Source organism: Protopterus annectens, chromosome 16.part0 (genome assembly GCF_019279795.1).
Source record: "Protopterus annectens isolate FY-2018-M chromosome 16.part0, PAN1.0, whole genome shotgun sequence".
Lineage (NCBI taxonomy): Eukaryota > Metazoa > Chordata > Ceratodontiformes > Protopteridae > Protopterus > Protopterus annectens.
The window spans coordinates 138,396,934-138,409,416 of record NC_056750.1 but is presented as its reverse complement, the minus strand read 5'-3'; the positions used below and the strand labels follow the sequence as shown (position 1 = coordinate 138,409,416).

General features: G+C 43.9%; 1 protein-coding gene across 2 annotated transcripts in view; it reads left to right on the top strand.

The window, feature by feature from the left end:
- Positions 1-12,483, top strand: part of APEX1 (apurinic/apyrimidinic endodeoxyribonuclease 1) — a 191,536-nt gene that overhangs the window by 33,418 nt on the left and 145,635 nt on the right. For both annotated transcript variants that reach the window (XM_044058298.1, XM_044058299.1), the window contains one exon: positions 5,938-6,122. In XM_044058298.1, coding sequence (XP_043914233.1) covers positions 5,938-6,122 — 185 coding nt within the window. The remainder of the gene's footprint in view (positions 1-5,937; positions 6,123-12,483) is intronic.

The following is a 12,483-nucleotide window of genomic DNA, read 5'->3' as shown; positions in this document are numbered from 1 at the left end:
AAAATGTAAAGTAGAAATATGTAACAACATACTTGGCACCAGCATAATGAGGTGCTTTTGTGTGTATTTACATCTCCAGCTTTTTGATTAGTGAAATGATGGTGGTTTCAAGTAAGGTCAGTTTAGTTTTCATGTAGAAAAACTGTAGTAAAAGTCTCCCTTTACAGTTGTTGTGACCCACGCACAGAGAAATAAAGACAAAGGTGACTTCATTTACAGCAAATGGTGCTAGACAAACTCATACCAGCAGTAAAATCAACGGTAAAACGTAAGCGTTTTCGTTCATTCTTTTTCAACAGAACTTCATCAGAAGTAATGATTTGGACAGGATATACGGACATTTATTAGATATAAGAAATAAGACGACTGCTAATGCTCTGTATAGACACACGCAGTCATGCTTCCTGTTTTTTGTAATAGGGCAATTACAGGATGATATGTAGGGTAGGGTAATTAAAGAACATTTAGATGTAGCTGAAGTGAAATATGTTCACCAGGGTTAAATGAAGCATGTACTATAACCCTTGTTTAAGATTGAAATACTACAGTGGTTCAGGAGGTAATTATGTGCTAAATATTTGTTAGGGTTTTAAAGATTGTTTTAAGGCACATGACTTTTAATATTTATATTTAAATGAGTTCATCAGAACTAATTTACACATTTTGAAGTTCAATTGAAAAAAGGAATGAACCCTCAACTTTTTAAAGTTTTATTGTTGATTTTACTGCTGGTACAAGTTTGTCGGCTTGTTAGCACACTGCTTAAGGTTTATTGGAATTTGTACATTTTCGGTTCTTCAGTTTGTCTTGTTATAAAAAGTGTGTGTGTGTAACTTGATAATGTATATTTTATATGCACGAGTGTGTGAAATTTCTTGGGTGTAGGTTCATAGGTAGGTACTAGGCTATCGGCCCAGCCAAAAAGGTGCCCTGGCCTTTGCCACCCAAGAAAATTATTGGTCCCCGGGGTGAATTTCCCATCCAATCATTAAGATTTTTCTTGAGTGCTAATGAGGAGCTTTGTTTGATATAGATATGTAGTTTATTTCAGAGTATGGGAAGTCTCTGGGACAGGAATCTATCCTTCCAGCATGTTCTGTTTATTGTGGTGACAAGGTTTAGGTCCCTAGAGCGTGTAGCTTGGAGGGATTGGGATTTCTTTGTGGAGCATGTCCAATAGCTCTTGGTTTGACATAGCTTTGTATGTTAGAGATCACCTCTGAGTAGGCGATATGCGACGGAGTAAAGCTGGAGTTTTTTTGAGACTGTCTGCGTAGGGCATCTGTTTGAGGCCGGTAATCCTCTTTGTGAGGTATTTCTGCGGCCTTTCCAGTTGTTATAGATGTCTTGTGAGGTACATACCAAAAGGGGCATTGTACTCTATAATGGGTCTAATGAGTGATGAGTAGAGGGGAACAGTGACCTCTTTTTTTTTTCTGGATGAGAAACCTTTTGTGATGAGGTGTGCCATGTAGAAAGATTTCCTGACTACTGTGGCAATGTGATTATCAAAGGAGAGACTACCGTCCACCTGTGTCCCAAGGTCTCATCACACTTTCGATGTTAAGTATACTACCACCTATGTTGTAGTTGCATTCTTCCGGTATAGAGATGGACCCTTTAGGGGTGGGGGGGTAAAGTTAGCACTGGACCTGTCTGCCAGGATGTTGGCAATATCAGTTGGGTCTGTATAGTTAGTGACATTGTGCTGTAACTCAGAGCAGATCTGAGTGTTGCCATTGAGATTCTTGACATAACTATAAAATGCTTTGTGGTTATCTTTAGAATCAGTGGCGATTTTGTTTTCGTAACTAGCTTTGGAGGATCTTATGAGGGATCGCAGCTTCTTACTGAGGCTGACCAGGGAGCTCCTCCATTCATAGAATTTTCCTCTCTTTTGCAACAGTTTCTTCCATTGTACAGTTTGTTTATGGCAGGGGACCACCAGATTGGCTTCCTTCTTTTGGAGGATAGCGTCTTGGTTCTGTTTGGGATAGCATGATCCATGCACTCGTGTAAGTGCTTATAAAGTGCAGTTGTGTAGGATTCAGTAGTCGTAACTGTATTGTTCATCTGCATGGGTGTCATGAAGTTCACCACTTCTGTCTTAAGAAGCATGAAGTTGGCTTTGGAGAAATTTTTTACCGTGGTTTCCTTAATGGGGGGTGGGGGCAGGATGTGGATATCTATGGTGATTAGCATATGGTCGGATCAGACCAATGAGGCATTGACTTCAAGTGTGGAACACCGGTCACTCATGTTGGTAATGACTAGATCTAGGATATTGTTGCCCCTGGTGGGGGTGTGGATAAGTTGATCCAGGGCATTGGAGTTTAGGAATTCCAGAAAGCGTTGAGTGAAGGAGTTGGTACATGAGTAGTTTAGTTTTCCTAGTTAATGGTGGGGTAGTTGAAATCGCCCATTATTAGGGTGTTTGGTTGAACCCTAATATTTTCCAGTACATACATAACATGGATTTGAAGTCCCCATTTTGTGTAAAATAGCATGGTAATCCTGTTGTGTTATTAGGCTGCAAGGTGCTGGAAAAATGCAGTCATTTAAAAATTAAGCTAGGAAAGTGGTATTGTTTCTTGGTTTTTAGATTCTGCCTCAGAGTGATATCTCATGATGAAATTCATAGGTTCATAGGTTGGTACTGGGCTATCTGCCCGAAGGCATATATTAGCCCAGCCACGTTGTGCGGTATTCACCGCCCCTTTAGTTGTTCCCTAGACCCTTGTACTAGCAGCTAGTACCCTTGGTCCCTAACTAGTAGTGCTGTTGGTGTGATCCCCGGTGTGAACTTTGTTACCCATCCACTCATCAAGGTTCCTCTTGAAGAGTGATAGTGAGGGGCTCTGTCTTGTGTAGATCGGGACCCTGTTCCATAGTAAGGGAAGTCTCTGCGAAGGTAATCTATCACTCAGGCATGTTCTATTCATTGTTGTGTTGAGGTTTATATCCCTAGAGCGTGTAGCTCGAGTAGATTTGGTTTTGCTAAGATGGAGCATGTTCAACAGTTCTGGGTTGGACATGGCTCTGTACGTTAGACAGAGATCGCCTCTTAGAAAGCAGTATGCAACAGAGAACAGTCATAGCTTTTTCAATCGTGCTGCATAGGGCAACTGTTTGAGGCCAGTAATCCTCTTGGTTAGGTACCTCTGGTCTCTCCAGCTGCTGGAGATGTCTAGCCAGGTACATTCCAATTGGTGCATTGTACTCAGTAATGGGTCTGATGAGGGAAGACTAGAGGGGCACCATTACATCCTTAGATCTTAATGCGAACCCTTTCATGATCAGATGGGTCACATAGAAGGATTTTCTAGCCACTTTGGCAACATGGTTATAAAAGGAAAGCTGACTTATCTACTTGGGTCCCTAGATCCCTTATTTCTTCAGATTTCAGGGGATTACCTCCTATGTTGTAGTTTGCGGGTACTCTGTTTTTTCCAAAGGGGATTACTACGCATTTTTTTGCATTTAGCTTGAGACCATGGCTTTGACACCATGCATCAGTCTCATTTAGGCCCTTCTGGAGGATTTCCATGTCGGCAGGAGAGACTATTATAGCACCCAGTTTGCAGTCGTCTGCAAACTTAGTCAGCCACAGCCCTTCCGTGCTTGCCTGTACTTCTGAGACGTATATGCCAAACAGGAGGGGCCCCAGGACAGAGCCCTGAGGCACACCACTCGTTACTGGTCTGGATTCGGATATAGATCCCACTACTCTTACTTTATGGGATCTGTCTGAGAGCCAGTTTGCGATGCATCTTGTGACGTAAGGGTTTATGCCCAGGCTGATGAGCTTCTCAATAATACCTGAATGGGGAATGGTGTCAAATGCTTTAGCAAGGTCAAGGTAAGCCGTGTGTACCTCCTTTCCCTTATCTATAGCCTGAGTAACTGTCTCAAAGAAATCCATCAGGTTCAGGGGGCATGATCTGCCCTTGACGAAGTCTAACTGTGTTGGGTCCAGCGACTGGAGGTTCCCAATCTCTCCATTTATGAGTTCCATAATGATTCGCTGCATAGCCTTACAGATCAGACTGGTGAGGCTTATTGGTCGGTAGTTCCCAGGGTCAGTTGTGGCAACACCCTTGTGTAGTGGGACCACTGTTGGCGTATGCCATTCTATGGGCACATATCCTATGGAGAGGCTGAGACTGAACAGGGTATTAAGATGCGGGGTTAATTCCTTTTGGAGCTCGCGTATGACACAGCCTGGGACACCATTTGGTCCCATGGAGGCAGTGGTTTTAGCTTTAGATAGAGCCTTGTTAACCAATGTATCAGTAATAATTGGACTTGCACAATCCCCTGGAATGGTAATAGGCCCTGTAGCCCTGTAGGTGGTGATGGGGGGGGGGGGATTTGCATTGAACCTGTCAGCCAAGATGTTAGCAATGTCAGAAGGGTCGGTGTATTTTGTTCCATTTTGTACTAGCTCAGAACAGACCTGAGCGTTGCCATTTAGGTTTTTGACGTAGCCATAGAAGGCCTTATGGTTATCCCTGGCATCCTTGGCAACTTTCTTGTCAAAATTAGCTTTAGTTGACTTGATGAGGGCCCTCAATTTCTTACTAATGCTGATCAGGGATGATTTTTCTACTTGAGATTTGGCCTTTTTTTGTATAAGTCTCCTTCTTTTATTGTATAGTTTGCTTATGGCTGGGGTCCACCAGACTGGTTTCTTCTTGCTTGAGGAAGGAGTCTTGGTTTTATTTGGGATAGCACGGTCCATGAAATCCTGAAGATGCATGTAGAGTGCCTTGGTGTAGGATTCCACATCCTGGATATCATTATCCTTCTGCAAGGGGATAGTGAAGCTTTCCACTTCGGATGCAAGTAGTTTGAAGTTTGCTTTGGAAAGGTTTTTGACTATGGTTTCTTTGACTGGAGAGGTGGAGGGGTGAGGATGTCCAGTATCATGGCTGAATGTTGGTCTTGTGTTAAAGGACAACAATGGGATTCTCTTATTAAATGCTCAAGTTCTCTGTCCTTTTTCTCCCTATTTATTGTCCCTGCTATGAATAAATACAGCATTTAAAATATTTTAAATTGACTGTTTCTCTCCACTAGAACAGTACCTTACTGTGCCATGGTGGTTTCACTTTGAAAACTTTTATCCTGCCCTGGAAAAGTCTCCAATTCATTGATGTCTTCAAGGCCACTGAATACAGGTGGTTTTCTGTCCAATTCCCTCCCCAAACTGACATCTTGACCGTCCTAAAAACACACCCATGCTGTGATGTCACAGCTCTCTGGTCCTTCCTCTACCTATACAGAAAGTAAAGGCTAGAACAAGGAAAACAGTATATGAGTCAAGTCTTCTGCTGTGCTTACAACGGGTAACAGCTCAGATTACCCTTAGCACTTTGACAGCTAGGGATGTTTGGTATGAAGGGGGATGGGAGATGTCAAACTAGTAGAATTTGGGCTTCACAAAAAAACTGCAGATTAGCCATTCTAAACTTTGCACTTTGAAAGTCTGTTCTGTGGCATTTGCACTGTTTGAGTATAAAAATGTTTAAAAACCTGTAAATAGTCCCAGAGTGGTGTTAGTGTTGGAAACGTCAAACCATAATGAAATATGTTTTTTCAAGTCTGTGGGTGCGGTTCTCCTTTAACAGTATGATATCAGGAACAGTGTTTCTTTTTTTCACACAGTGACTTGTTTGCATGTTGCGAATAACTTGTAATCGGATAGGAGTGGAAGCCAGCATTCAGTATTGACAAAACATTGCTACCCCCATTAGAATTTTTTTTTTTGTTGTTGTGAAATGAAGATTTGATATTCCGTGTGTTTTACAAGTCACTGAACCAATCACTCCCTCATTTTGTATCTGTGTCATGTGGCTAAATGTACCTAAAATGCTGTGTACTGTGACTTAGTATTCGCATGATCTTACTGTGTTAATATAAAACATCTTTATTTAGAGCCTGAAAAGAAGAGGGCCAAAAAGAGTGGAAGTAAAAAAGCTGACCAGGAAACAGATGGACCAATTATGTACAGTGACCACCCTGAGAAGCAGACCTCTGCCAAGGGGAAGAAATGGAACCTTAAAGTCACTTCTTGGAATGTGGATGGAATCAGAGCTTGGGTTAAAAAGAATGGCCTTGAGGTAAATTTTGTTAGTCCATCTGAGAAATGGGACTTTTATGCTGCATATTGTGGGCAAAATATATGATGCAGTTGGTTATGTGTGGTATGCAAAGCTTCTCCCTTGCAGTTAGGGATGTCCTTTGCTTGATGTGTCATTTGAAATAAGCTAATGCAGTAAGATTAATCATGTTTTTTTTTTTAATATTGCACAAGTGACTTGTGTTTTATAGAGCATAACATCTCAGGAAATGTATTGGTTTGTTTACATAGGTGGTTCCCAGCAAAGACATGTTAAAATGTGTCCACAGACTTAAAGTGGTTAACTCTGCAGATGTCATTCAAGAATGCAACTGCAGTCATAACATATGGGTTGTCCTGCCTCAGGCAGCCCTCGGTCGGCCGGATTCCAAAGTCTGGGTCCGACGTCGGCTGATGTCGCATTTCTCTCCGACGTCAGAGCGGCTGGAGTATATAAGCATCAGCCGACGCCATCTTCTTCAGTCTTTCTTGCCGTGCGGTGCCCGAAGCAGAAGCAGTTCGCAAGTGCCGGTCGGTCAGCTCCTGTATTCTTCGTAACCGAAGTCATCAAAAAAGCTAAGTACCCCGTTGGGGACCTTTTCTTGCCTCAGCCGATGTCAGAAATTACTGAAAAAGTAAATAATTGTTTGTCTTGTGGTAAACAAATACCTCATAAGGATTTCCACTCTCTCTGCCTTCCTTGCCTTGGCCCAGACCACGACGTCTCGGCCTGTGTCGCCTGCGCTCGCTTCAACAAGTGCACTCTCAGGCGCCGGGTGGAGTTTGCTGAAGAGTTTTACGGCGAAAAATTTGATTATACAATGCCGTCGGAACAACCGACAACGCAGACTCCTAAGAAACGAAAAGACCGGGACCGACATCCTCGGCCCGCGTCTTGCACCAACACCACGCCAAAACTAACTGCGAGTGCACTGGTTCCCTCTGAGGCGGTTATTCCACCGCTCTGAACCGAAGACACCACATTACCGATACCGGAGGCCACTCCGACGCCAGTTATTGATTTTCCTCCGGATACCGAAACCGAGGAAATGCCCGAGACTATTGCTGTTGATAAGGTCACTCCTGCACGTGGAGCGGCTAGGCCTCCCATGTCCATGTCTATCAAGGCCTACACACGTGCCAAGGCAGCCAGCAAGTCCAAGCATCTTACTGCTAAAACATTACCTCAGCCTACTCCTGAAACTCAAATCATGTCCATGGCCGCAGATTTAATTTCCCTGATCAGAGGTTCCCAGGCCCATCCTGAGAGAGGATCCCAGCCTCCTCCTGATAAGAGGCCCAGGATTGAACCCTCTGACCCTCTGCCTTCAGATGAAGATTCTGAGGACTCTGATCACTCAAAGCCAGCAAGAGCCCTTCCAGACCTATGAGGGTTCAGATGCAGAGGACTCCATTCCCTCGGCCTCTCTCCTGAGGATATTTCTTTTGGGGAAGTTCTGCATTCCATGAGGGAGCATTTTAAGTGGCAAGGCCAGGAATTTTCTGATTCCAGAAAGCGCCTTCGAACCTTCCTCAAAAAGCCTCAACACAGACCCTTAGCTATACCTCCTGTGCTTGATGTTTTGGATGACCTATACTCTGACTCAAGTGTTACCCCTGATACTCTTCCTCCTGCTCCTGTCAAGCCTGACAGATACTATAGGGTCCCAGAAACCCATTCTCATTTATTTAGGGCCCATGCTGTTGATTTAGAAACCATTTCCCAGGGGCCTAAAGGGGTTTCAGCTACCACCTCCAAAAATCCTTTGCCTTCCGACAGGGAAGCAAGGTCCTTAGAGAGATGGGGGAAGAAGGTCTACACCTCTACTACTTTATCTATGAGAGCTCTCAATTGTCTCTTTCACATGTTTCAATATCAGGATTTCCTGTTAGATGATTTACAGAAAAGTTTGGCCTCTCCTGAACCTTTAGATAGGAAGTCTTTGCAGGAGGCTGTGCATAACTCTCAGCAGGTTAGCAATCATTTTTTACAGTGTGGATATGATGCATTGGAGGCTTCATGTAGGGCAGCTATGACAGGGGCGGTCATTCGTAGACATGCATGGCTAAAAGAACAACCTTTACCAGATCATGTTAAGTCAAAACTTCTTGATGCACCCTTGGAAAGAACAAGCTTTTTGGTGCTAATGCTAAAGATGTGTTAAAGTCCATTGAGGAAAAAGCCAAGTCAGTTCAGACAGTCAAGGATTTCCTCCAGGTTCAGCCGCCCAGATTCAGCAGGAACTGGCCTTCTAAAAACTGGTCCTTTCCTAATCCTGAAAGATTTCAAAGGGGCAAAAACAGGCGTGCCCGAGGAAGAGGACAATACAGAGGATCCTACAGGGGATGACAATGGCAACCAACAAACCAAAGAAGTGACACAGGGGTTTCTCCTGCACCGCAGGGACAATCTCAATGACTTTCCTCTACTTCCACTGACCAAGGAGCAAATAGAAGCTCCTTTGGGCGGAAAGTTATCTCTGTTTTCAAAAATTTGGCACAAACTGACAAAAGACAAATGGATTTTGGACATTATAGACCACGGTTACAGGTTCCACTTTCATACATTGCTAAGAAAACAAGGCATGCCAAACCTTCCAGAAAATCAGAGGGCAGAGGCTATCAAGCAAATTTCTCTGCTTACTCAGATCAAAGCAATAGAAAAAGTTCCACAACAAGAACAAGGTCGGGGTTTTATTCAAGACTGTTCCTTGTTCCAAGAAAAGAATATCAATAGTACCAAAGTTCAAAATGCTGACTTTACAGCAACTCCTTCCCATGCTGGGCAAGGGGTCTTGGCTGATTACTCTGGACCTCAAGGAGGCATACCTGCATGTCCCTATCAGACACAGTTGCAGAAGATACCTCAGATTTCTTGCAGGGCCAGAGCACTATCAATTCTCAGCATTGCCATTTGCCTTATCTACTGCGCCCAGAGTATTCACGAAATGCCTGGCATCAGTAATTGCTCATTGCAGGCTACAGGGGATTCAAATCTACCCGTACCTGGACGATTGCCTCATACAAGCGGACAACAAACTAACTTTGACAAAAAACTTGAATTATGTCATACACCTGCTACAGGCTCTGGGATACACAGTCAACTTTCAAAAGTCAAGACTTCAGCCATCCCAGCAAATAACCTTCTTAGGAGCCAAACTAGACACAGCCTCTCAAATGGCTTACCTGACAGAAGACGAGCAAAATAAGTTAACTCATTACTTCAAAAGTTTAGCAAAGCTCACCCAGGTGACTGCAAGGAGTTTCCTACAGGCCCTGGGTTACATGGCATCCTGCATTCTCTTGGTCCCACTAGCAAGACTACACATGAAAAAGCTTCAATGGTACTTAAAAAGCTTATGGTCTCAACAACCTAGAAGCAGCTATCCCACTCATTCCATGTCTTCAAAAGGAATTTCTATGGTGGGCCACAGTAAGCCAGTCAAACACAGGCATGTCGTTCAAAAAACCTCAGATAACACAGACAATGACCACAGACGCCTCAGACCTTGGATGGGGGGCGCACATGGAGGGCAGATGTATTCAAGGGCAATGGTCCCCAAAGGAAACACATCTGCATATCAACCAAAAAGAAATGCTAGCAGTAATGCATGCCATCGAGGCCTTTGGACAACAACTTCAACAAGGCCACCTACTAATACGGACAGACAACACCACTGTGATGTGGTACATAAACTAGCAGGGGGGCACTCATTCTTACCCTCTTTGCAGACTGACAACGAATCTTTGGGAAAAATCACTGGGTCTAAACATACAGCTACAATCCCAGTTTGTTCCAGGCAAAGGCAATGTTCTGGCGGACAGTCTAAGCAGGAATTTCCTAGACCCCCACGAATGGAGGCTACATCCAGACATCTTTACACGACTCACCTCGACATGGGGCAGGCCGGACGTGGACCTATTTGCCTCCCACCTCAATCATCACTTACAAAAGTTCTGCTCAAGGACATATCATCCACAAGCATGGAAAGTAGATGCCCTCTCATTCAACTGGAGCTCCCTAATAATTTATGCATTTCCAGCCCTGCCACTGTTGACCACAGTGTTATTAAAGATCAATCAAGGCAGAGCAACCGGAGGGGATCCTAATAGCTCCAGACTGGCCAAGACAACACTGGTACCCACTAACTACGGAGCATATGTCACAACAAAACGTGGGCCCTTCCACAATGGCCCCAGCTTTTGACTCAACACAACTTCAGGACTGTTCATCCCAACATCCAGACTCTACAGCTAACGCTTGGGAAATCCCATAAATAACCTCAATTTACCTCTCTCCAAGGAAGTTCAGCGGATACTAACAGAAGCCCGCAGACCATCCACCAGAAAGGCTTATTCAGCCAAATGGAAGAGATTCAGCATTTGGAATACCAACAAAGGGTCATGATGCATCATTTTTGAGCATCCCACTCATTGTGGAATACTTGGCAGATATGTTACATCACGGACTCTCATACTCTTCCATAAAAATACATGCTTCAGCTATCTCAGCTAGATACAACAGTGATCCACCTGTGTTTTCACATCCTTTGCTAAGGCAATTTCTTAGAGGAATCAAGAATATAAAGCCCCCAAGAAAGGCACCAGTTCAGCTTGGGACCTCAATTGTGTCCTAGAAAAATTGACTCTACCTCCCTTCGAGCCAGCAGCTTCTGTGGATTTACAATTTCTTTCCTGGAAGACAGCTTTCCTGCCGGCCATAACCTCAGCAAGAAGGGTTTCGGAATTACAGGCCTTAATGGCAATACCACCGTTCATAACTTTTCACAGAGACAGGGTCTCCCTACGAACCAACCCTACCTTTCTGCCAAAAGTGGTATCCAGGGTTTCTTTAAATCAAGCAATTCACCTGCCTACTTTCTTTCCCAATCCTGAGAACAAAGGGGAAAGACTGTTGCATACCTTGGACATACACAGACAACTTCGCTACTACCTAGACAGAACCAAGACCAATAGGAAGTCTGATCAACTTTTTGTAGCTTACGCCCCTGGAGTACAAGGAAAAGCAATCTCCAAACAGACAATTTCAAAATGGATTGGACATTGCATCAGATTCTGTTATTCCTTCCATGGAAAGTGTGCCAGCCAATGTCAGACCACACTCCACCAGAGCTACAGCCACCTCTACAGCTTTTTTAAGAGGGGTGCCTACAAAGGACATTCTAGAAGCTGCTACATGGAGCTCCGTGCATACATTTTCCAAACACTACAACCTCCCTTTATATTCCAGATCCAGAGCAGGCTTTGCTTCGGCAGTCCTGCAGGGATTGATAGCTACACCATCCTTTTCATAGAGCATGCCACCTCCCCCAGCTAAGCTATGGTATTCAACCCATATGTTATGACTGCAGTTGCATTCTTGAAGGACATAGTACAGTTTTGTACCTACCATAGATGTAGATGTCCGATAGATATGCAACTGCAGTCGGGTTTTCCCTCCCTCCCTCCTTCCCCTCTATGCCTTGGGTCCACTCCTCTCCCTATTATCCTTAGCTGGGGATATCTGTTATGGTGTATCTGTTTATTTATTGTCTGGAAACCTATTTTTGTCTTCCAATTTGATTACAGCCTTCATTGGAGGGCACCTGGCATCTGGGGCAAGAAACACTGAAGAAGATGGCGTCGGCTGATGCTTATATACTCCAGCCACTCTGACGTCTGAGAGAAATGCGACATCAGCCGACGTCGGACCCAGACTTTGGAATCCGGCCGACCGAGGGCTGCCTGAGGCAGGACAACCCATATGTTATGACTGCAGTTGCATATCTATCGGACATCTACATTTATGGTAGGTACAAAACTGTACTTTCACTTGAGTGAAAGGCAGAAGTTGTTCCAAATACTCCAATGCCATATGCATGAGCTAATCTAGTTCTTTGTCTGATCACTGTGATATTTGAAACCAAAGCTCCTTGTGAACATGTAACTGCATTGTGAAATGGTGATTATGTAAGACTGTTTTGGCTGTACTCTTGTATCGTAAATCAAGCTTTAAATGAAGTTTTTTTTTTTTCCAACTTTGTCAAGCTGTTCTGCATTAACTGGCTTATTATGCAGACCTGGAAATCCATTCACAAGAGTCTTCTGACCTGTGAATGCCCAGGTCAGAGATATTTAGGGGTCTATTTCAAGTCCAACTCACAGATGAGACTTTCAAAATCCCAACTGTGTATTAGGGTAAGTAAACACTTGGCCAACATGCCCAGTTCCCCACTTTAATGCAAACCCAGACTTGGTATATTTTAGATAGGGGAGTGGGGAGGTACAACCCCCCACCTAGGTGGGTTTTACTTACCTCTGCGTGAGTTTCGTTTACCGTTTGTCACATATTTACTTAACCT